At 29.0% G+C, this 24683-nt stretch overlaps 4 protein-coding genes across 6 annotated transcripts in view; 2 read left to right on the forward strand and 2 right to left on the reverse strand.

The window, feature by feature from the left end:
* The window catches only part of LOC125857233 (heavy metal-associated isoprenylated plant protein 20-like), a 287045-nt gene extending 285654 nt beyond the window's left edge, over positions 1-1391 (reverse strand). For 2 of the 3 annotated variants that reach the window (XM_049536929.1, XM_049536930.1), the window contains exons 1-3: positions 1240-1391; positions 1060-1135; positions 317-653 (exon numbers count right to left, since the gene is read on the reverse strand). In XM_049536929.1, coding sequence (XP_049392886.1) covers positions 361-653; positions 1060-1135; positions 1240-1314 — 444 coding nt within the window. In that variant the 5' untranslated portion in view covers positions 1315-1391 and the 3' untranslated portion in view covers positions 317-360. Of the gene's footprint in view, positions 1-69; positions 654-1059; positions 1136-1239 lie in introns of those variants that run through there. The other variant, XM_049536928.1, reaches the window with a different exon arrangement.
* Positions 1392-5895: 4504 nt separating this feature from the next.
* LOC125856264 (zeatin O-glucosyltransferase-like) lies at positions 5896-7308 on the reverse strand. Its single transcript, XM_049535789.1, has one exon. It carries the CDS (start codon positions 7306-7308, stop codon positions 5896-5898), a length of 1413 nt encoding a protein of 470 aa, XP_049391746.1.
* A 4559-nt stretch (positions 7309-11867) lies between these two features.
* On the forward strand, positions 11868-13540 carry LOC125857195 (zeatin O-glucosyltransferase-like). Its single transcript, XM_049536881.1, has one exon. It carries the CDS (start codon positions 11909-11911, stop codon positions 13289-13291), a length of 1383 nt encoding a protein of 460 aa, XP_049392838.1. The 5' UTR covers positions 11868-11908; the 3' UTR covers positions 13292-13540.
* A 9250-nt stretch (positions 13541-22790) lies between these two features.
* Positions 22791-24274, forward strand: LOC125857208 (probable ribose-5-phosphate isomerase 2). The gene is made up of 3 exons (XM_049536904.1): positions 22791-22907; positions 22969-23089; positions 23150-24274. The coding sequence occupies exon 3, from the start codon at positions 23213-23215 to the stop codon at positions 24011-24013; it is 801 nt and encodes a 266-aa protein (XP_049392861.1). The 5' UTR covers positions 22791-22907; positions 22969-23089; positions 23150-23212; the 3' UTR covers positions 24014-24274.
* The last annotated feature ends 409 nt before the right edge of the window (positions 24275-24683 follow it).

A 24683-nucleotide genomic window follows, 5' to 3' on the forward strand; every position in this document is an offset into this window, starting at 1 on the left:
AGCCGACCTTCATCCACGAGAAAAGAGCAATTCACAATATATAGGAGGCTTTAAAGTTCTATCTAAGGAAAAAAATTTGTGAGACACAACAAACATCTAACTAGCACAAACTTTTTTGCTTTATAACTAGCCTAAGACCAAAATTTTAGTACTCCCACTATATTTCAAAATACAAATTCTAGTGCATATATATATATATATATATATTTTCCCACCTACCTGAAATTTGGAGTCCGCATTGAAGTTCTGACTAAATCCGAATTATGCACTTAAATCCGAAATTTCTGAATAAGAATGGAACAGTCCCGCCACTAACACCACAACCCATGTTGGTGCATGCTATAATATATATATATATGATCACATGATTTGACAAGCATTAGGATTTTCATCACTAAACATCGAGGTAAGCCTTTGAGTAGGGGTATTTGGTGTTTGAAAAGCTTGTGGAACATCCCTTACATAGCCAGAGGGTGCCTTTTTGTCATAAGCACCTATTGCATATGGATATGACACCAAATTATATTCAACATATGGCCAAAATTCTGCCTTTTTTCCTGTATTTTGCACCCTTTTTAACACCTTTTTTGGTTCAATATAACCACTTACTGTTACTTTGCTTTGCTTTCTACTTACATCCACTGATTTCACACCTAAACACAAATAATTCAACAATAAAAATGATCAAAATCAAGTTATGTATAAATGATTGTTGTCCATAAAATGAGATTAGTAATATGGAAAATACATATATGTATATACAAGTCTTGGTACCTATTTCAATATTAAATTAAATATATTGATATAGTTGTAAATTAATAAATTTATCCATGACCAGAATGAAATTTGAGTGAAATAAGTGGAGGTCTGAACTGACTGACGTTGTAGAATCAAGTATGATTGTGGTTGGGAGTGAGATATCATTTTGTGATTGTAGAATTAAGTACATGTAATTGAATGATTTTAACGAAATTTATGATTTTATCATTGTTTGTGACTATATTCTACAATAATAATAAGAAAAAATATATGTAAAAGCCAAGATTAGTGAAAAAGAACCTTTAATAGATGAAACTGCATTAGTAACCTTCCTTTCACATCCATCACAATCCATTTTCACCTTAATTTCAACTGTCTGAAATAAAATTTATAGAAAAATAAATTAGTTCAAAAAAAATTAAAAGAAATTAAAATAAATAAAAACAAAAATTATTATATGTAGCATGCAAATTAAATTACCTGCATTGGTTTACGTTTGCTCTTCCTAATACTTGTAACCTCAAACATATCTGATATATGATCAATAATACCCATTTTATTTTTTCTTACAAAAATATTATTATAAGGAAGTATAGGTTAATTAATTATTGTTGAAGAATTTATAAGAAGCTTGATATAATATGCCAGTATTTATAGTACTAAATTTGTGAAAAAACACTTGAAGAGTTGTGAACAAGCTGTATTTGAAGAAATTATTTTAATATTTAAACTCAAGAAAATGACTTATGTCGGTTAATCATAGCATAATCACAAAAAAATAAATATCAAAGTTAACTTGGACAACTAGGCAAATTGGAGGGGTAATGATTGGAAACCCCAATTATTCAATTATAACAAAACGTTGTTGGTGTTGATTGAATTTCGAGAGTAAATAACAAAAATTTGATTAGAAATATTTTAATTTGTTAATTATAGTACTTTTTTTCTTTTTAATTTAAGAATATGGCTTAATGGTCAAGATATAAGTTGAAAATCATGAGATCACAGTTAGAAACAAAAATTACTAGGTAACTTCTTTTTACTTGTTTTAGTACTGATGGATAGAGTTACCTCATTAATGATAAAAGATAACACATATATATTTCATACGTTAAATTTAGATGTACTTAAACTGACTTGAATATCAGGATTATAAAAAAATATATTGAAAGTTTTAAAATTCATGTATGTGATGATTACTATCCTCTCTGTCAAGAACCAACGCGTTTAGGCTACTCGGTATATCATAGTTGTATACTTTATAAACAAATTATGTAACAATGATTTTCTTTTATCTGATGTGAAATAAATAAGATCCCTTCATTCTTAACGTATTTAGTTTATTCAAGTTTGAGCATATAAAATTTTATTAGTCGGGACAATGAGCTCTAAATATTATGCATAAATTAAATAAACATATAATTTCTCAAGACAATTTGCGTATACCTTAAATATTCTATAGGATATGTGTAATGTCCATAGCTCTATGTATTAAAATTTTCAGACAAATAAAAAGAAATCATCTAAATTATTTTATTTTTATTGAAACTTGAATTTTAATCACTTACTTTATTGACCGCTAATTCATATTTTTAATTTTTTTTTCTTTTTTGATCAATCAATCAAACTAAAAAAAATCTAACTTGTACAAGAAATCAACTAAAAACATATCATGTTGCAGGCCAAGAGAAATTTGCTGCTAGACAAGGACATGTCTTTTCATACCAAAGTGCCAAGTTTTTTTTCTTAAGTCACGTCTAATTTGTATAGTTTTTGTTCACTAATGGTGATTGGGATTGTTGATTTTATATATTATTAATTATAAACTATAGTTCAAAAGGTTCGTACAATCAATAACCAGCTAGCTAGAGCCCTTATTAAGAAAATATATAAACATACATAGTTATATTCACATTAAAATTCCACAAGTTCAACCTTATAGGTTTTTAACATTGAATCGTTCGTACTATAACTTTATGTGTTCAGATCTATTAATTATTATACTAATCTACGTTAATAAAAATATTAGCTTCAGATGAATTAGATGCATGATGCAAATTTTGTGGACTATACCCAAATGAAGTGTAGGATTATACGATATGATTTGGCTACATTTAATAGGCTGAATTAATTTATTTATTTGAGACTATAGTGATAATATTTTAGGAAATATGAGGATAATGTAGGTGGATAAGTATATATTTTCTCCATTTATTTCAACAATATCTAAGCTCTCAAATAATTAATTTAGCTAACCCATTAATTATTGACACATCATATTGTATAATCCTACACTTCATTTGTGTATAGTCCACATAATTAAAAAAAAAAACAGGAAAAAAAAAACAAATATATATGTAGCCCATAAGTTGGGACAATTAAGCAAATGTGGCAGTTTATTCTTTTTCCTTTACGTATCTTTGTGTGTTTGATAGATGACTTATAGTTAGGAATATTAAATGATGTCCTGCAATTAAATAGACAAAAGTGGGGTATAATAAGGTTTTTATATACATAAATATCACATTTGTTAGTAATTATGAAAGGCACCAACATAGATGGTAGTGAAGCGGTGAGACTATTTTATTTTTAACTAAAAAATTCGAGTTTGACTCCTGAATATGGAAAAAAATTTATTGGGAGCATCACCCTCGAAATAGATATTTAATAATATAATAGTCTAGTTATATATATATATATACACAAATTAGCACAGATATTATCATTATTTTTAAAAGTTGTATTTAGAACTTTGGTCGTCCTGATCCAATAAAGTCTTTGTCTTAACGCTTGTTGGTGTTTATGCATTTTAAAGTTGTATTTCTTCCTTTTGTGTTGTGGAGGAGGATTACGAGAAGTGTGGAAAAATATTGTAGTGTGTAATGAGATTACTGTTATGAAAGAACGAGCTAAGACGAAAAAAATATTTTAAGTTCCAACTAAATTACTATTCATAATTAAAAAAATTTATAAAGAAGGAAGATATTCTTTTAATGGAGTTTTGCACTCTTCAACTAATCTGATTGTTTGAGTTACACGATGTTGTTAGGTTATTATAACATGAAGGGGACAAAGCGTCTCAAATGTTCTACAACTATGAGAAATTGAACAAAAACACACTCAATTGATAATTTGATCTGAAATTATTTATGCCGACAATAATTTGGATCAAACTATTAACGGTAAAAAAAATTTATTATTATTTTGCAAAACCCCTCCAATTTTCCCAGTTGTCCAAGTTAACTTTGATATTTTCTATATTCATGTTGTGATTAGCAGACATAAGTCATTTTGTTGAGTTAAAAAATGTTGGTTAGCTTGTAGACAACTCTTCAAGGTGTACTTTTTCATAACTTTAGTGCTATAAAATATAAATACTGACATTTTAAACTCTTATAAAATTTTCAACATTAATTTACTACGTTCTCTTAAACAAGAAATAATAATATTATGGAAATAAAAAATAACATGGGGATTATTGATCACATATAAGATATGTTTTGAGATTACGAGTACTAGGAAGAGCAAACGTAAACTAATGCAAGTAATTTAACTTTGCATCTAGCAAATATATAACTTTGGGTGTTCATATGTAGACACTAGACACTTAAACAATATAAAGTTGAATAAACAGACTATTGACAGATTGTGCTTCTATCTTCGAGCAAGTTAGACAAATATACATCTCCAGGGCTAAAGGAACTCTTGATCTTATTGCTCAACTCCACCGCCCTCTTCCGCATCTCTTCCCCTTCCGTTGTATCCATCAAAATTTTGACAGATTTCTCGATTGATTCTGATGTCACTAACTTGTGAGTCCAGCTAAATAGTGAGATTTCAAATACAACTACAAATCATCGTATACAATACAAATCAAACGAAGAATTGTTAGTTATGAATTATACAAATATGATGAATTATACGAACGTGGCTAATTATACAAACTCAAAGTCATCCCACGTAATTAATAGTTAATGTTAATCGCGAATGGTAATTATAGGAAACAATAGATGTGATGAGTAATTAAGTAGTAAAAGTTTTCTTAACCACGTAATTTTCTCTTAAAAATACCCCTCATATATAATTTTCCCTTAACAATTGCCCTTTACGATTACAAATATTCATTCTTTTAACGAAATTAGGAAATAATATATGTTGAATTTTACTTACACATATGACATTATTTTATTGGTCCTGGTCCATGTGGGTATTAGACTCGACCTATAAATAATCTGATTCATCTAAATTTGTTTGTTCGAAATTATTGGGGCTAGATTTTTATCGAATCATGAGAAATTATCTATTTTTTATTTTTCGTTACATTATGGGGTCAAAATTATTATCAAATCTGCCTACATTAGAAATCGTCATTAGGAATGTTGAATTAGCTTTCTTTTTGTTTGTTTTAGTAGTAATTTTGGTTTTGGTTTAAATTTTATTTGAGTTACTAATATAATGAAAATATTTCTTTTATTTTACCGATCGCGGCCTTTTGCATCTAAAACAATAGTCGAATCGATTGGACGATCTGCCGATTATAGCTTGACGGATTGACAATTCACATTCTTGATTTTTCTTTCCCATTCTTGTTAATTTTGTGGAGACTAGGAGGAATATATTAATTATTAGGCTTTAATTTTTAATTTGGGGAGAGGTTATTGTTGTATTTATAACCGTCATATATTAGTCTTGTTTGAGTACAATTAGGATTTCCATAAATTTCCTTAATTTTTTCTTCCTCAAGTAATCGTTGTTGATATATATAGGAATTGAGAATTAGTTAGTCATTTAAACTTACGATAAATTTAATTTTAGGTGGTATAATCATATAATATTCAGAATTCAGTGGTTCGATTAATTCAAATGTAAGATTCATTTGAAGTAAAAATGCTCCTTAACAGAGATTTCTTTATTTTCATGGTTCAAATTAACTCGAGACATTTGAATTTTGATTAACGGGGAAGGAATCTCATTCATTCCATCATATATTTCTTGAAAATTTGAGAACACATACAGACTAGTATGTCTTTTATTAAACGGAAAAGATTAAGAGACAAATAATCCAAAAGTACTAAAGATTCAACTAAAAAGATAAAGACATAATTTTGTAGACAAACTAGTATGTCTACAAAATTATTATTTGGTAATATAGGATATGAAAGATTCAACTTCCTTAGATGTCGCACCTCCGGGGCTAACAGAACTCTTGATCTTATTGCTCAACTCGACCGCCCTCTTCCGCATCTCTTCCCCTTCTGTTGTATCCATCAAAATTTTGACAGATTTCTCAATTGATTCTGATGTCACTAACTCATCCTTGCGAGTCCAATTAAATAGTGAGATTCCAATTTTTAGAACATTAGTTACAAGGATAGCATTATAGGGTTGTTCCCACTCGTTTGGCCAAGCTATTATTGGAACTCCCATGCTAATGCTTTCCATACAGGAATTCCACCCACAATGACTTAAAAATCCACCCGTAGATGGATGCCCTAAGATATCCAATTGGGGCACCCAATTTCTCACCGCCATTCCTCTACTTTTCACCCTCTCTTCAAACCCTTGTGGTAATTCAATCTTTCCGAATTTTTTTTCAAATTTATCTGCACCTTTTTTATTATTAGTATTATTATCATGATCCCCTTTTCCTATTACCCAAATAAATCTTTGATTGCTCTTTTCTAGACCAAACGCAAGCTCATTGACTTGCTCTTGTGATAATTTAGGTGTTGATCCAAACGAAATGAATATTACTGAATTAACATCTTGATTGTCGAGAAATTCAAGACATTCATGACGATAAGAAGTAGAGTCATGATGTGATAATTGTAGCAACATATGAAGTGGACCAAGTGCCCACAAGGGCTTCTTGTTTTTCGCATTAGCAAGTAAATCAAAGTACTTACCTTCAACTTCTCTAGAAGAAATCATGAATTCTCCTGAGTTGAGGTCCCATTCATGTAAATCTTTTACGAATACATCCATAAGCGGTGGATAACAACTATCCATAGTCGGGAACTCATCATGCATTTGATGAAGCAATTTTTCATGATCATCATCAACAACGTCTAAATCATTGATAGATTGTCGAAGCATAGAATATTTGCTTAAAGCCGAGCCAACATGAAAAATATAAGTATCGACGTTGTGGCATGAATGAACATCCCCTAAAATAACCCTCATTATCGAGTCATAAATTATGACCAATTTCTTTGTACTTTTGGAGAGTTCCAGGCAGGTTCTCTGAACGGGATCCCAGTGTTGTTTCATCAACTCTCTAAACAAAACCATACGATCATCACCGTTTCCCGTGCTTTCGCAATATTCAACTGGTGGAATCAAAATATCATTGAAATGGATATTGTTTGTATCCCCAAAATATTCACCTTTAACACTCAACTTTAAATCTTGGTTGAATTCACTAAGGCAAATGAAGTGTACCGGTATATTATGTGAGGCAATGAGGCGAGCAAGGAGGAAAAGCGAATTGACATGACTAAATCCAGGATGTGGCACGATGGCAACAATTACTGAGTTGGTAGCTGCCATTTGAATCAATATAGAACTAGTTGAATCTCGAAATTATAACTATGTTTTAATTGATATAAAGGAAGTATATGTAGATACGCAAATGTATTAACAAAATAAATTAGTGCTGAATTAGAGGCTACCACTAACAATTAACCTTTTTATATTCTATGGTAAGACAAGATGACCTTTTTTTTTTAATGTTTTTGAGGGTTGAACTCACGTTGTGTCACACGGATTCAAGTCAACTGTATTTGTTATGAAAATTAAATATTGTTTATTTTATTTAAAAAAAAAAGAATTGGAATTGAATCAAGTTAAAGTTGTGTTTAATCATATTAATTTTTTTTTTATATAAAATCTATTTAAAATTTAATATTATTTTCTAAGTATAATCTATACCTTTAAAGTTGTGTTCATTTTTCATTATATTTTCAGAACAAAAATACTTTGATATTATCATAGGGTGTTTATACCATAAAATTTAATGCCATGTGCATTCACTTTGGAAATAGTGCACCCCATCAAATATCATTATCACGTTAGATTGTGCATCTATCTTGAATATATAATTTTATACGAAAAAAATGTGAGTAATAATATTAAATTAAACAAGATATTATAAAAAATAAAAAAAAAAGGTGCAGGGCCTGGGAAATCTCGAAATTGGGGCAATATATATCATATATGTAACAATGTATATACATAACTGGTTGAATCTTGAAATTGCAATTGTGTCATGTAAATTGATATAGAGAAGGTATATACTTAATAAATATGAAAATAAAAGCAAAATAAACCTACTTAAAATAATAAATTATAAATAGAAGGATAAACATTCTATTAATTAACAAGAAGGAAGTATATATATATATATAACTCTTAATTAATAATATCTAAAAGCTCCATGGAATTACAGCACTATTTTTATCCTAATTTATATGTGACACCTTTCAAATATTGACAGTCAAATATTGTTGTAATGCTCTAAGCCGAAGTCAAATTGAGGTCAAGACAAGGGTTGAGGCCGGAATGAAGGTTGAGAATAATCGGAATAAATTTTTTATTTTTTTATTTTTTCGCCTTTTGCATCCAAATAATGGATTAACACAATAGTCAAAACGATTTGGACGATCAATGTTGCCGATTATAGTTTGACGGATTGACATTTCATATTCTTGGCTTTTCTTTCCCATTCTTGTTAATTTTGTGGAGATTAGGAGGAATTAATTTATTAGGCTCTAATTTTTAATTTGTAGAGAGGTTTTTGTTTTATTTATAATCGTCATATATAATCCTTATTTGAGTATTTACTAGGATTTCAATAAGTTTACCTTAATTTTATTTTACTAGGATTTCCATAAGTTCCCTTAATTGTTTGAGTAATCCTTGTTGATATAAGAATTAATTTTTCGTGTGGGGCGGTACTAAAATTTTGATATTAGACTAGTAGGAGTAGTTTATAAAATTTTTTTATGTGAATTGGCAAATAATACTGGTGTTTTTTAATACAACTATAATCTCATATAATTATGAATCGCAACTACAATTTTTAAAAAAATGCAATAAAGAATTTTAGGTATTTGTATAAATTTTATTTGTATATCTGGTGGGGCTTGCAAACAAAGTTGCATATATGTCAATAGATAAATTGTCGCTATAAATATGTATTTTTAGCGGCAATTAACACTTTTTGTTAATGTCCTAGCTAAAGTCTATAACAACATTGGATCTAATGACAATTAGATAATGCCGATTAAGGTTTTAGAACTTTTTGTTAATGTTTATATTTATTTATTGTCACTAAAAAATATTTTTGCGATAATGCTAGTAGACTAATAAGAAATCCAACTCACAATTATGTATCAAATCATATAAGAAGCGACAAAATATTACATAAGGATTTAGGATTAATAAGATGCATTTTATATACTAAGGGATAAAAATGTAAGTAGATAATAAAATCGCTTATAGTATGGCTAATAATGTTTAACAATTTGACTTATCAGATATTAATTTCTAAATATACTAATCTGTTAATCAACTACTAAGATATCATCGATTTAGAATCACATTGATAATTATCAGACGGTTAATGGGCAATATTTGACTCAATCATTTCAATTATCTGCCATCAAACAAAATATTTTTTCTAGCTCTATTAAGCTAGTAATTTTGTAGTGTAAATCACAACTAGAAATACAAAATAAACCTAAGTTTTGAGGGTGCATGAACATAAACATTTATTTTATAATTATTCACCAATACAACGTACTTAATATTTCAAAACTAAAACATACTACATTTTTATCAACAAGAAGTGAAGACTCGTACATTGTGATTCAAACTAGCTAGCTAGTATGCCAATAAGAATTCCATGTTCCTAACTCACAAATATGTATCAAATCATATAAGTAGCATCAAAATATTAAATAGAAATTCAGGGTTAATAAAATGTATTTAATATATTAAGGGGTAAAAATGTAAGTAGATACTTCATCTGTTCATTTTTAATTATCATGTTACGCTTTTCGAAAGTCAATTTGACTAATTTTTAAAGTGAAATTAGATTATATTAATTTAATATTTTAAACAAAAAAAATAAATATTCAAAAACTATATGAAAGTATTATAAATTGCAAATTTTTGCATATCAATATGATGAAAAATCTATCGTAAAATGTTAGTCAAAGTTCTTATCATTTGACTCTAAAATAGAAAACCATAATAATTAAAAATGAACAGAGGGAATAATTCTTTACTGATTAACAATTTATCCAATAAAAAATTTAAATAATTCACTTTCATACCAATAAATCGTTAAATATAAAACTTTAATGCGCCAATACCAATAAATTAATTTTACTATCGACTTATATTCAATTTTCAACTTAATGAGCTGTCATGGTCAGAGAAGGCCCACAATTTTATGACCACGACTCACGAGAGCCGTAAAGACATAGAATTGGCAAGGGGTGCTAGTAGTATAGCACGTGCAAATTATGACAATAATAAAAAGTATAAATTATAAGAACCAATATTATAAGTACTAAATAACATCATATCCCTTCTACTTTTCTATTTACCAAAAATCTCTTAAAAATGCTGTTTGCGAGATACATAGTATTGTGCACGGGATACATTAGGTTTGATACATTCCACACAGAGGGATACATAGCGTTGTGCACGGGATACATTAGGTTTGATACATTCCACATAGCGGGATACATAGTGTNTTAATTAAAGTATCCGCGCTGCTATATTAAGTATCCACACTGCTATATTATGTATACGAAAACACTAAAAATAGAGATTTTTGGTAATTAATGAAAGAATAGGGAAAGGAAGTAATTTCTTTCTTATACTATGTCATTTGCCTAATTTTTACTATATTTAATAGGGTGATTTGGTAAGATTACCCCTATCATTTTTTGAGTGTCAAGTCAATATTAAACAACTATTAGATCGATTTATATAAGACCTCTCCACATATTTTAGCCAACACTTGCAATATTCATTTCTAGATTTACTCATAGTGAGTCCTTTAAACTTCTGACAAATTTCTCGATTGATTCTGATGTCACTAACTCATCCTTGCAAGTCCAATATAATTACATAGTGAAATTCCTATTTTTAGAACATTAGTTATAAGGATATCATTATAGGGTTGTTCCCACTCGTTTGGCCGAGCTATTATTGGAACTCCCATGTTAACGCTTTTCATACCGGGATTCCACCCCAATAACTTAAAAATCCATCCGTAGATCGAAAGTCAATTTGACTAATTTTTAAAGTGAAACAAGATTACATTATTTTAAACAAAAAAATTTAGATATTCAAAAACTATATGAAAACTACTATAAATTGCAAGTTTTTGCATATCAATATGATGAAAAAATACATCGTAAAATATTAATCAAAGTTCTTATTGTTTAACTCTAAAAAGGAAAGTCATGAAAATTAAAAGTGGACGGATGGAATAATTCTTTACTGATTAACAATTTATTCAATAAAAAATTTAAATAATTCACTTTCATACCAATAAATCTTTAAATATAAAGCTTTAATGCACCAATACCAATAAATTAATTTTACGATCGACTTATATTCGATTTTCAAACTTAATGAGCTTTTCATGGTCAGAGAAAGCCCACAACATTAGTGATGACAACTCACGAGAGCCATAAACAATTGGCATGGGGTGCTAGCAGTATAGCACGTGCAAATTATTACAATAATAAAAATAGGTCGGGTTGTCGAATCGGATCGGATTAAATGAATGAGTTTCTAAAAAGGAATTAGATATTCCCTCCGTTCATTTTTACTTGTCTATTATATTATCTTGAAATGTCTAATAATATTTGTCTAGATTATAAAATCAATGAATAATCAACCATTTTGTATTTATTTTACCCTTGCTATTAAATACTGTTCGTTTTTCAATGTTTATGATTAGGTAAAATTACCTTATCATTTTTTGCTTTTTAATCTTTATGTCAAGTCAATATTAAATAATTACTATTATTCAACAGAGGGTCGATTTATACGAGATCCCTCCACATCTTCTAGCCAACACTTGCAATATTCATTTCTTCTTGATTGATTTTTTTTTCTCTCTTCAATGGCTACTACCAAAAACTCAATAATTGTAGCCATGGTGCCATTTTCTAGATTTACTCATATCAATCAACTTTTTCTTCTTTCTCGTTTCATCGCCGTCCATAATATACCGGTACACTTACTTTGCCTTCCTGAATTCAACAAAGATTTAAAACCGCGCCTTCAAGGTGAATCTTTTGAGATCGCAAAAAATATTCATTTTAATGACATTTTGCTTTCACAAGATGAATGTAAGAGAAGCAATGAAGAAGATTACGATGATGAACGTGTGCTTTCGATTATGGAGTTATTAGAAAAACAATCAGAGTCTCTTCAGAGAACATGCCTTGAACTCTCCATGAATACAAAGAAATTGGTCATAATTTATGACTCTATAATGAAGGACTATTTAGGTGATGTTCATACATTACCTAATGTTGAGACTTGTATTTTTCACTCAGGTTCAGCTATAAGTAAATACTCTCTCCTTCGACAAAGTATTGTTGTTGATGTTGATGATGATGGTGACAAGTTGCTTAAGCAAATGTATGAAGAGTTCCCAGCTATGGATAGTTGTTTTCCACCGGGTATGGAAATTTTTGAAAAAGATTTATATGAGTGGGATTTCAACTCAGGAGAATTCATGATTTCATCTAGAGAAGTTGAAGGTAAGTACTTAGATTTACTTGCTAATGCGAAAAACAAGAAGCCCTTATGGGCACTTGGTCCACTTCATATGTTACTACAATCACATCATGATAAGGCTCCTCCTAGTCATGAATGTCTTGAATTTCTTGACAATCAAGATGTTAATTCAGTAATATATGTTTCGTTTGGTACGGGGACTAAATTATCACAAGAGCAAATCAATGAGCTTGCATTTGGTCTAGAAAAGTGTAATCAAAGATTTATTTGGGTAATAGGAAAAGGGGATCATAGTAATAATAATGATAATGATAATACGATTGAATTACCACAAGGGTTCGAAGAAAGGGTGAAAGGAAGAGGAATGATGGTGAGAAATTGGGTGCCCCAATTGGAAATATTGGGGCATCCGTCTACTGGTGGATTTTTAAGTCATTGCGGGTGGAATTCTTGTATGGAGAGCATTAGTATGGGAGTTCCAATAATAGCTTGGCCAAATGAGTGGGACCAACCCTATAATGCTGTCCTTGTAACTAAAGTTCTAAAAATTGGAATCTCACTTTGTAATTGGACTCATAAGGATGAGTTAGTGACATCTGATTCAATCGAAAAATCTATCAAAGTTTTGATGGATACAACAGAAGGAGAAGAGATGCGAAAGAGGGCGGTCGAGTTGAGCAATAAGATCAAGAGTTCCTTTAGTCCCGGAGGTGTGACAACCAAGGAAGTTGAATCATTCATATCCTATATTACCAAATAAATTTTGTAGCTTAACAAAGCCATTGCCATATTTCATCCTTTAATTTTAGGCTTGGTGATCTCTATCTTTTGTGTTTAATAAAGACGTATTAATCGTCATGGAATACTTAATTGTTTTTTGATATGTTTAGTAGAAATAATAACTTCATGTGATACAGGGGTTAAAAGAAGAACGTAACACTTCATATTTTTTTGTTAGTTAAACTAAGAAGCTATATTTATTTGTTGAACTATATCAATTTATTATTGACATGTGACGTTGTAAGAAAAGAAAATTTTATACTATTGCACGTGAAATCGACTTAATGAACCTCTTGTTTTAATTTAAAAAAGAAAAGTTTGATGACAAATCAAGAGTTTGACGGCAAATCAAAAGCTCTATTATTTACTTTCTTTAATCAAAAGATCTGCACCATATTTGGAGATAAGTAAATTTGTTATAATAAATTATAGAATTTATCATAGAAGGAAAATTACACTTTAAACTAACTCATTATTTAAATATTTTTCCTTTTTAAAAAAGTATAGTAATGTTGTATCATGGTAAAAAAAAAAAGTTACTAAAATTTCGACCCTACATTCTTATAAATTCATCACAACTACGTTCAATTTAATCACATTATTTTTCATAGAATTTTGGTGACAAAAGAGCAACTATTATACCCAAAAGGCCAAAAATAATATTAAAAATGGCATCATACAAACATCAAATTGCTGCTCTTTTTATTTTATTTTCTCTTCTTCTTTGTCAAGCCAAAGGTAATTATTACGATATCAATATTTGACAATATATATAATTAAAAAATTTTAATGATGTATAAATTATTATTTTTTAATTTTCTTTGATTGTGACTCTTTTTTTATTTTATTTTTTTAATGTAGAAAATCAGGTGAAGGATTCAAGTGATATATGTGGCAAATTATTAGGGACATGTACAAGTAATCGAGATTGTAGCAAAAAATGCAAGCGTTTGGATTATTTTGTGGCTCTATGTATACCCAGTCTTATTTTTGGTCAGGATGATGGTGTTTGTTGTTGTGTTAATAGGTAAATATTCTCGTTTTACGAGGTGGAAATATTTATTTATATATTTTTCATAGACGAGCATCGATTGAAGTATTTTATGTATTTTAACGATTTTTGATTTTATGTTTGACAAAACTTATACAAAATAAAATCTTTTATAGGTTTTTTTTTTTTTTTTACATTGAAGTCTCTAGTGTATTCAAACACTAAAGAAGGGTGGTGCGACACCCTTGAACAAAGGTCTAGAGTGCGAGTCCGAGGAATAATAGGAAGAATACTCCTAGTAATTATAATGTTTCCTTCTTCAAATGTGGCATATACAATACTAATTTATATAAATCGGAGTAATTAAATATTGAATACCAGATAGTTAATATTAGAAAAGAAAAGTGGTTTCAAAGAGATTTATTCAGCTATACAAACAATATTATTATAAAAATTCTTATTCTAACTATATATATAACAAATAGATGCATTACTAATGCCTAAACCAGGTAGAGCTTACACATACAAATACAATATTTGAATAAAGAATGAAAAAAATAGAGTTTTTTTTTTAAATCCTAATTAATGCTTGTAGTATCAATGTACATATAAAAAGAACTTTAGTCTTCAACATGGAAAGCTAGCCTTAAAAAGATCCCATGAAAGATTTTTTTTTACCGTAGTGTCCAGACCAGCTATTGCATGCCTCGAAGGAAGTTATTTAAGTAATATGTAGTCCATTAGCCAAAATCCCTTTTGCCAACTCTAACAAATGAAACAAAACCACAACAGTTGAAGTGGGTACACTTAATGCAATGAGCCCAACCATGCCCAAAACCAAGCTTGGCCTTGTATCCATCAATTGGGCTTGCAATAATCCCATTAACTCACAAATATTTGAATCGTAATCTACGTAAAGACTCTTCTCCCAATCCATCCATTCAGTAGGAGGCTCGTAATTCTTCTCTATCATCTCCATCTCATGGATTCTCTTTCGAAGGACTATTAAGTTCTCGTCTACACGACTAGAATCATTAGAGTTGTAGTTCTGATCATGTGCTTCTCTTCTTATTGCCATCATCGTAGTTCTTCTCGAAGCTCTTGATGACCTTCTTTTTGGTGAAAATTGTGAAGGAAGAAGTAGAGAAGAAGTTGATATTGATATTGACATTGACATTTTGTTTGATTTTTTGTGTTGAGGAATGAGTCTTGAATTTTGTTTAAACTTAGATATATATGTATTTATAGATATTGGTTTCATGTGAGGGTATTAAAGTCTTTTAGCAATAAGGCGTGAAGCATATATAGCCGCGTGAAAAAAAGCTAGCAGCCAACTTGATTGGTGCGCGTTTTTTTTTCTTTCACTATTGAATTGAGGAATTGAATCCGTTTCATATTACTCGATTCTTATTGATTAAATATATATTTTAAAATATTTTAATTAGATGTGTATTTTTTTTTATTTGTCTATTTAGAATCTTGCATGCCTTTAAAAAACAATGATTAATATGATTATTTTTTAATGAAATTATCTTTTTAATTAGTACTCCCTCTTTGTTTACTTTTATTTATCGAGATTTCAAAAAATATTTTCACTTATTACTTGTCATTTTATTTAAGCATACCAAGATTTTTTTTTTTTTTCATGATCTAATAGTACTAAATATCAATTAATAGAGGCAATGTACTAAAAAAACCATGTCAATTTTTTTTTTAATGATTATGATAAATCCAAACATGATAAATAAAAGTGAACGAAAAATAATACTCATACATAATTAATTATTATTATTATTAAGAACATTTATTTAAAGACATGTAATAAAAATATGACTATCAGAGGGTATAACTATAAAATTTTAAAATTAGAACACATCATTCCAAGATAGTGATTTCCTCATCAAATCATCAAAAGTCAACCCAAAGATTATAACACATTAAATAAAAAATTAAGTCCCTTAAATTGATTTCCAGCACTGATACAGGTGCATCTACAACCTTCTTTTTTATATTTTTTATTTAGTATATGATATCCATATTACAGTTTGATTAATATGAATTTGTGTTCGGTAGGGCCCTATTCAGAGGATAGCGCTCTATATCAATATTTTTTCATACCCAAGACGCAAATCTGAAACTTCTGATTAAGAAAGGTGCATCTATAATCGTTAAAAAGAAGAGTTATATATGTGCCTTCAAAAATCTATGGTTGTGTTATATAAATTTTTTGAATCTCGTAATCTGAAATTAAAAATAAATAAAATATATTATTTATTTATTTATTTAATTTTATAGTCTTAAATAACATGTCATGTGAAAAATAAAAAATTAAAGAGTTTATAAAGTCACAAAAGAAACATTTTTTTAAAAACGAACTAAAGAAACGAATAAATTTTAAAAAAATATAATTATCAAATGATTAAATAATTAACAAGTTCTTCCACTTATTTTTCTTTTTTTGACAAGGTCTTAGGACACACTAATCATAAGAACATGAACAATTATACTAGTCTATGCATATATTTCTAGAATCAGTATAATTATTATGACCATATCTAAATTATGGTACAAAAAAAAAAGTTTCTAGAAAAAAAGACACTATTTTAAAACGTGAGAATTGGATTAAAAAAAGTTGTTTTAATTAATGTATAACACTGGAAATATTGAAACTCTAATCTAGAAGCTTATTATATTTGTTTGAACATATATAGGATGATAATGGGAAATTTGTGCATGGAGTTTGATCGTTAAAATCCCGAAAATTAATTTTAATTTTGTATAAAATGCTTATAATAAACAATTTGAATAATTAAAAATAAGAAAGAAGGCTAGAAGGCAGGTATTAGTGTGACTAATTATTTGAGAGTTAATTCAAATGTTTCACCCCCTAGCAAAGACATAAATCGAGTTTAAGTTTTATATATCGACAGTATAAAAGAAAATTACATAATTATATATTATTTATAATATAATTATAGATAAATCCCTAATACAATTACTATTGATTACTAACCTCATAAAAAAATGATAGTACCTTATTAAATTGCTTCACATGTCAAACTAAAAAAACAAAATCAAAAATAAAAGTATTTTTCTTTCTGTAACAACTTTTAAATTTTAATTTCTCACGTATCTTTAGTTTCTGATCATAGAATTTAGTAATATTTTTAAAATTTTCATATTAAATTAAAATCAGATAAATAAATTAAACCCGAGGAAACATAACTTAATGGATGCATTTTGGAGCACGCAATCAATATACTTCACGTTAACTTAATGATGTGACTAATTTGGCTCATTATTGGCGGTTTCTTCTTGTAAAACACGGTTTTGCCACCTTCCTTATTTCTTAAGACACATTTTTCCGTCTCAATTTATGTTGCGATATTTAACTTATCAGGGATTTTTTGTTATTATGATCTCAAATAAGTTAAATAAGTTCATATAGTTATAGATCCTCTCATTAAAGTTAAATTATTTTTGAATAAACAGATATTCTGTTGATCTCATTTTATCTGAAGATGTTACCGTTTGGGAACCAATCAAAAATAATATTTTGTTACATTAGCATTATATTGACTTGTAAGATTTTTCGTATAGTTTTCAAATATGTATTTTGACTTTTGTACTCCATTCTCACATAAATTAAAATATATAGGAAATTCTTTATGAAATAGACTAACGATGATAAATAATCTTCGAAAATAACAATATTCTCAAAGGACACAAAAAAATCCAAAAATGGCATCATCATCAACTTCTTCTATTCTTTCAACATCACATATTCTTCCAACCAAACCATTTTTTCCTCAAATAAGAAGATTATCAACAAATATAATAAGAACAATGACTACTTTGGCTATGAGAAGAGATGAAGCACATGATCAAAACTATTATAATGATAGGAATGTGGATAAGAACATGATTGTTCTTCGAAAAAGGATTCAAGATATGAAGATGATCGAAAGGAATTATGAGCCACCAGATGAATGGATGGATTGGGAGAAGAGTTTTTATGGAAATTATAATGCAAGTATTTGTGAAGCCATGGGATTATTGCAATATTTGTTGATGAATACAAGGCCAAGCTTGGTTTTAGGCATGGTTGTATTGTTATATTGAGTGTGCCCACATCAACTATTGTTGTGCTTTTACATGTCTTCACGCGTTTGGTTTGAATTCAAGTTATGATGGGATCGTTTATGATGAGATTAGTTATGATGAGATAAGTTATGTTGAAATTATTTTTATTGAGTGTTTGGTTTGTTGTATTCAGAATAATAGGCTTTACATAAATTTTAAGAACAGTTTATTTGTTTACAAAAGTATCCTTCATAAATGTGAAAGGTGATGTATAAAAAAGATTTAAAAGGATATTTTTGTCATTTACTTATTTTATCCCGGAATAAGTTATCCTGGATTACTATATCATCCAAGGGGAGGGATAACTTATCCCGGTACTAATTATAATCCCGAGATAAGTTATATTGAACATGCCAACCAAACAACAAATTAAGTGGCACTACAATTTAACCTCAGGACTATTTTATGTAATCCTTCACACCAAACGACCCCTAAGAGTTTACTAAAGGGGTTTTGGCTAATGGCTGGTATTCATATTAGTTAAAGCAACAATAAAAGAAAACAATAGAAGGGGATGAAGAAGAAAAAATGTTATTTTGATGAATTTTTTAAAAATTAGTATATGGTTTTAAGATTGTTTAATTTTATTATTTGAGTTATCTTTTGAAATTTCATTAATGTGAAGTAGAAAATGTTCTTCGTTTTCGAGTGCATATATATGGTTTTAAAATTGATTCTTTTTAATTTGTTGTGATTTTTTAAAGTTCCATTCATGGTGTGAATTATTTAATTTTGTGCTAATTATTTATTCTATTTTGTGCGTGATAGAGTTGGACATTAAAGATTCATATTTTTATGTATGAAGTTTGAAATTTTATACCCGCAAATTTGAGGTTCAGTCTCATGTGTTTGAATTTAATTTTGAAGTGACTCAATATTAAATACTTTATAATCTTTAGTTATTAAGTATTTAAAAAGCGATCTTCCAAGCACTTATGCATTGGTATTTTAAAAGACGTATATACACTTGTATTGAATATTATATCAAATGATTAATGACAATTTAAATTTGTAATTTTTCTATAAAAATTCTAAGAATTGGTGTGAATCCATTACCTATATTGAAAAAAAAGAAACATCACACTTTACTGAGCGTCAAGTAAAATATAAGTCTTGAGGTACTATGATTTTTTAATGTTATTAATTTATGACACAGTATTATAGTAAAATAACATAAAGTATCTTTCCATTGATTCATAAGAATTTGGTACAAAACTAAGCTGTTTCTATTCTTCAACTCATCTACTTAGTACAAAGCAAATAAAGAATCACTAAAGTAGCTCATAAATAAATAAAAATTACAATATTCCTAATATTTTCAGTGTCCTTGAGAACAATAAGAAATCCCAATTCAAGATTGAAACATTTTAAGAAACAAGAGAACCCCAAGTCCAGATTTATCCCAAAAAAGTGTAAATTTTTAAGAAAGTTTGAATCTTTGGAATGTGTTATATGTGTTGGGTTATGAAGGGTGATTAAGGCGTCATACGGAAGCTTACAATTGCAAATAATATGGTTGATAAATTAGACGACACATAAAACTATACTAAAGGATATAATATTATTATTTGATATGACCATTGGTCTACATAATTAAAAACTAATAAAAAGCATAAAAACTATAGAGAGAAAATCTCCCCATAAACAAAACTCTCTAAACAATTACATTGTTGATTTTATTGTGTTATGCTATGAGAATAGGGATCTTCAATTTATAGATCTCCAAATTTTTCCTCTAAGGAAAGAATAAACCAAATATGGAAGAATATTATACTTTCCTTTCCGGAAAAGTAAAAACATTTATGGTAATGCTTTGTCTTTTAGGAAAATATAAATTTCAAATAAGGTAAGAAAATCAGGGCAAAACTCTAACACTATGAAGGAAATTTTTTTTTTAGAAAATGTACTCTAGAAAAGTTAGTGTGTTTTTGGCTTAATTTCTTGTGTTCGATACATAATAATAAAAAGTTACTTTAAAAATATTTGTATATAATTTAGACAAACAATATGGAAGATGGGGGTGGAGTGATAAGGTTGCAGGACAGTGTGATGGAGGCTGGGTGGATCGGTGTAGTGAAAATAAGAGATGTTAAAGGGTAGGATGACACAATAAATACATAATGTTATTTGTAAAATTTATTTCTCCTGCTTTTATTAGACTAATCATTTTCTAGCTTGTTTTCTTGGAGAAAATGTTTTCAAAATTTCTGACCAAATGAGAAAATTGAAAAAGATCACCACTCAAATTTCCCCAAGAATTCAAAATCTATCTCATCACGTGTAGGCCCTAGTGATGACAACTCAAATAAATTCAAGATAAAAAAGATCAGTTTCATTTAAACTCAAAGAACATAATATATTATAGAGATAATTGTCAAAAGCATCTTTAATTTGCAAATTCAATATCTCTAACATGAAATGTTTGTGTTATTCAAAACACATTTACATGAACTATACTAATTATTTATCAAAACACACCTCGAAGCTGACTAGATCAAGTATTTGAATATCATCACTAAAAGTCGTGTGATAACTTAATTTGCCCATAACATTTCATCCAGTACATGTCAAGCTGACTCATTACTTTTAAAACGTATTTTAATTAACAAATGATGATAGCTCGTATAAAAAATGCAAACACTTGATAGTGGATGTATTGATACGCGTACTAAGCTGGAAAAAGATGGTTAACTTATTTCTTTGCTTATTTGTGGAAGATGCTGGTAATTGATAAGCTAAGTGACAGCCAATGAATAATACAGTATTTATTTATTTGTTTATGCATTTATCTTATCAAATAAGTATTGGAGAGATATCACTAGCTTATGAGTTGCGGAAAATAGTGATTAACAGTGATTATTGATCGATTAGAAAAGCTCAATATATATACTAGTCATTAGATAAAAAATTGAACATGTTAATGATGGTGATTTGAAAAGAAGTTTCTCGACATCTTGGAGCAAAACATAAAGAGAGTGTCGAGCATAATTATTGTGTCACCACAAATTCTTTTTTGTTTTTTTGAAAGACTAAATATAATTAAAATGTATTGTCAAGAAGATGATTATCACAAGTTGAAGTTCAAATAAAAATAACTTAAATCAGACATGTATCTTAATTTAGCGAAAAATAACTGAATTCAATCATATACCAAATGTGCATAAAGTTTAGACAATAATAATTAAATCTCAATCATATAAGATTTAATACCACATATTTGAAGTAATTTTAAAATGGATAAACTTATAAATTTTATGCACAATGAATATCCTTTAAATGATGATCCAGAAATCATGTATTTATGCACTTCAACCTTATCATCCAATAATATTAATACAAAATAAAATGTAACAACATATTCTACAAATTATTAAGTTGATGCAACATGTTGTATTTCATAATAAAGGTTAATCAACGTCCTCTATTAACACACTTCCAATCGAGTTCATTGTACCACACATGCTTTGAATTCTTAAAACACATAAATTGAATTGTTTTGGTAACTAAATTTTGTTGTGTGGGACTAGGACTGCATTAATTTATTGTCTCTAATATTAGCCCTTCATTTTCACAAAATTACACTTTTAGAAATTAGAAATATATACACCTTTTAAAATTATACTTGTCTCTGTTTCAATTTATGTGACGTCGTTTAGCTGCAATTATTGTGGAGTCTAGCGGTTTAGAATCATAGAAAGATTTTTTCTTTATCAATGGTGATTGGTCATGGTATACATAGCCTTGTTTCTTTTTCGACCGAATTCTAATTTCGTTTTTGCTTCTCCTGATTGTCGAGCCTGATCGACTCTACTCTTTTTCTTGTCTTCGACCTCTCACTTCGTTTCATTATTCACCTCCGCGCTTTCTAGCTGGCCTCTATTTATATATGCTCCTTCCCTAGGCTTCTCAATATCCTCCCCTTTTCTCTTAAAATAAATAAAATTTTAAGTTAATTTTTAATTAAAAGATTCAAAATTAATATATATAATACCTTAAATATTGTAGTGTAGTTTTTTCATCGAAAAGGTTTATATGAACCCCTTGCAATCTTCTAGGTCCACCCCTGTTTGAGAATAAGTATTATTCGTTTCATGTAAAACCCCGTTTAGATGAAATCGCTCTTTACTAAATTCTTTCATATTCAAAATTTAAATTTGAGATCTGTAATTAAAGGAGAAGCAACCTCATCCGCTTATGATCCTCTCTCCTTTTATTTTGCCAAATAAGGCCATAAATACCCCCTCCATTTTCAAGATTTCTTCTAATCCCAACATTAAACTTTTCCCCTCTTTTTTTCTCTTAACCTTTCCTATATATATCCCTTTCCTACTTTCTTGGTTCTCCTCTTCACATCTTTTAGCCCTAAATCTCCTCTTATCTCTCTTTACCAATGTTGTAGTCTACAAATCAATCACACCCCACTAACCCCTTTCTCCTTGGAGAACCCTTATACACATTAAAGGTAAAAGTTTTAATCTTTTTTCTTGAAAACAAACACTTGATTCTTGATTTTGCCCTTAAAGGTGAAAGCTTTAATCTTTTTTCTTGAAAACAAACACTTGATTCTTGATTTTACCCTTAAAGGTGAAAGCTTTAATCTTTTTCTTGAAAACAAACACTTGATTCTTGATTTTACCCTTAAAGGTGAAAACTTTAATCTTTTTCTTGAAAACAAATACTTGATTCTTGATTTTGCCCTTAAAGGTGAAAGCTTTAATATTTTTCTTGAAAACAAACACTTGATTCTTGATTTTGCAATTTAGAGATATGGCAATTGCATACCCACATTTCTTTGGGTCTGAAAAAGCCAAGAATTTGAAGCCATCTTTGATGGTTACCCCTACCCCATCACCTGTCATTTTATCCCAAGATGAGTTAAAGAAAATTGCTGCATATAAGGCTGTTGAGTTTGTTGAGTCTGGCATGGTTTTGGGTCTTGGAACAGGGTCAACAGCTAAACATGCTATAGACCGTATAGCAGAATTGTTAAGGATTGGGAAATTGAAGAACATTGTAGGAATACCCACATCAAGTATTACCCATGAACAAGCTGTTTCATTAGGGATACCTTTATCAGATTTGAATGCACACCCAATTCTTGATTTGGCAATTGATGGTGCTGATGAAGTTGACCCACAAATGAATTTGGTTAAAGGAAGAGGGGGGTCATTGTTAAGGGAGAAAATGGTGGAAGGTGCTTCTAAGAAATTTATTGTTATTGTTGATGAGTCAAAATTGGTGAGTCATTTGGGTGGAACTGGCCTTGCTATGCCAGTTGAGATTGTACCCTTTTGTTGGGAATTTACATTGAGAAGGCTTGAGATGTTGTTTATTGAAGCTGGTTGTGTTGGGAAGCTGAGAGTAGTTAGGGAAAGTAGTGAACCATATGTTACTGATAATGGGAATTATATTATTGACTTGTATTTCAAAAGTGATATGAGTGATTTAAAAGAAGCTAGTGATGCAATTTTGAGGCTTGCAGGTGTGGTTGAACATGGGATGTTTCTCGATATGGCGACTACTGTGATCGTTGCAGGAAAGCTTGGCGTCTTCGTGACTAATAAGTAGGATCAAGGTTAATGTGATCATGTGTTCTTTTAGAAACCTTAGTTTTCTATATAAATTTTGACTAAGATATTAGGATATGTTAGAAGTATTGGTATTGTAGCAATCCAATTGGAGAAGTCTTGCTGAACTATTTATGTGGCAAGGACAATGTAGGTGCATTTGCAAAAAACTTATATATTGAATTATTTGGGGTATTTTCCTTAAATTTGCAATCTTTTTGAGAGAAACTTGGTGACATCTTTAATGAATGATTCATGTTATTCACCACTTATAAGTGTCATTTTTATGTCTTGCATTTGCTTGAGTATGATTATAGTTTTGATTAACATTAGTCTTAGATTTCTATTTCTATTGCTTGATTGTTGGATGTTCTTATTATGTTGTCATCTTTTTCATATGTTTTGAGCTGAGGGTCTAGTCTATCAGAAATGTTGTTTCATTGAACATGTTTGAAATATTAGAATTGATGCTCTACCTACTTTTATGAGGTTATAGTCAAGTGCTGCAAAGATAAACCTGAGGTGTGTAACTTTCTGTTAGCATCAAGGTTTCATAATGAATTGAATTATCTACTGCCAGTCTTTCAAACAAATATATAAGAAATGACATTGATGGAGGACTAAGAATATAGATTGCTTAAAAACTTAATAGCTGATGTGCAACTGGAAAT

This window comes from Solanum stenotomum, chromosome 2 (genome assembly GCF_019186545.1).
Source record: "Solanum stenotomum isolate F172 chromosome 2, ASM1918654v1, whole genome shotgun sequence".
In the NCBI taxonomy this organism is placed as follows: Eukaryota; Viridiplantae; Streptophyta; class Magnoliopsida; order Solanales; family Solanaceae; genus Solanum; species Solanum stenotomum.

What these genes read in the sequence shown, in the direction of transcription:
- LOC125856264 (XM_049535789.1), bottom strand. Translation starts at nt 7,308, where the DNA reads ATGGCAGCTACCAACTCAGTAATTGTTGCCATCGTGCCACATCCTGGA.
- LOC125857195 (XM_049536881.1), top strand. Translation starts at nt 11,909, where the DNA reads ATGGCTACTACCAAAAACTCAATAATTGTAGCCATGGTGCCATTTTCT.
- LOC125857208 (XM_049536904.1), top strand. Translation starts at nt 23,213, where the DNA reads ATGGCAATTGCATACCCACATTTCTTTGGGTCTGAAAAAGCCAAGAAT.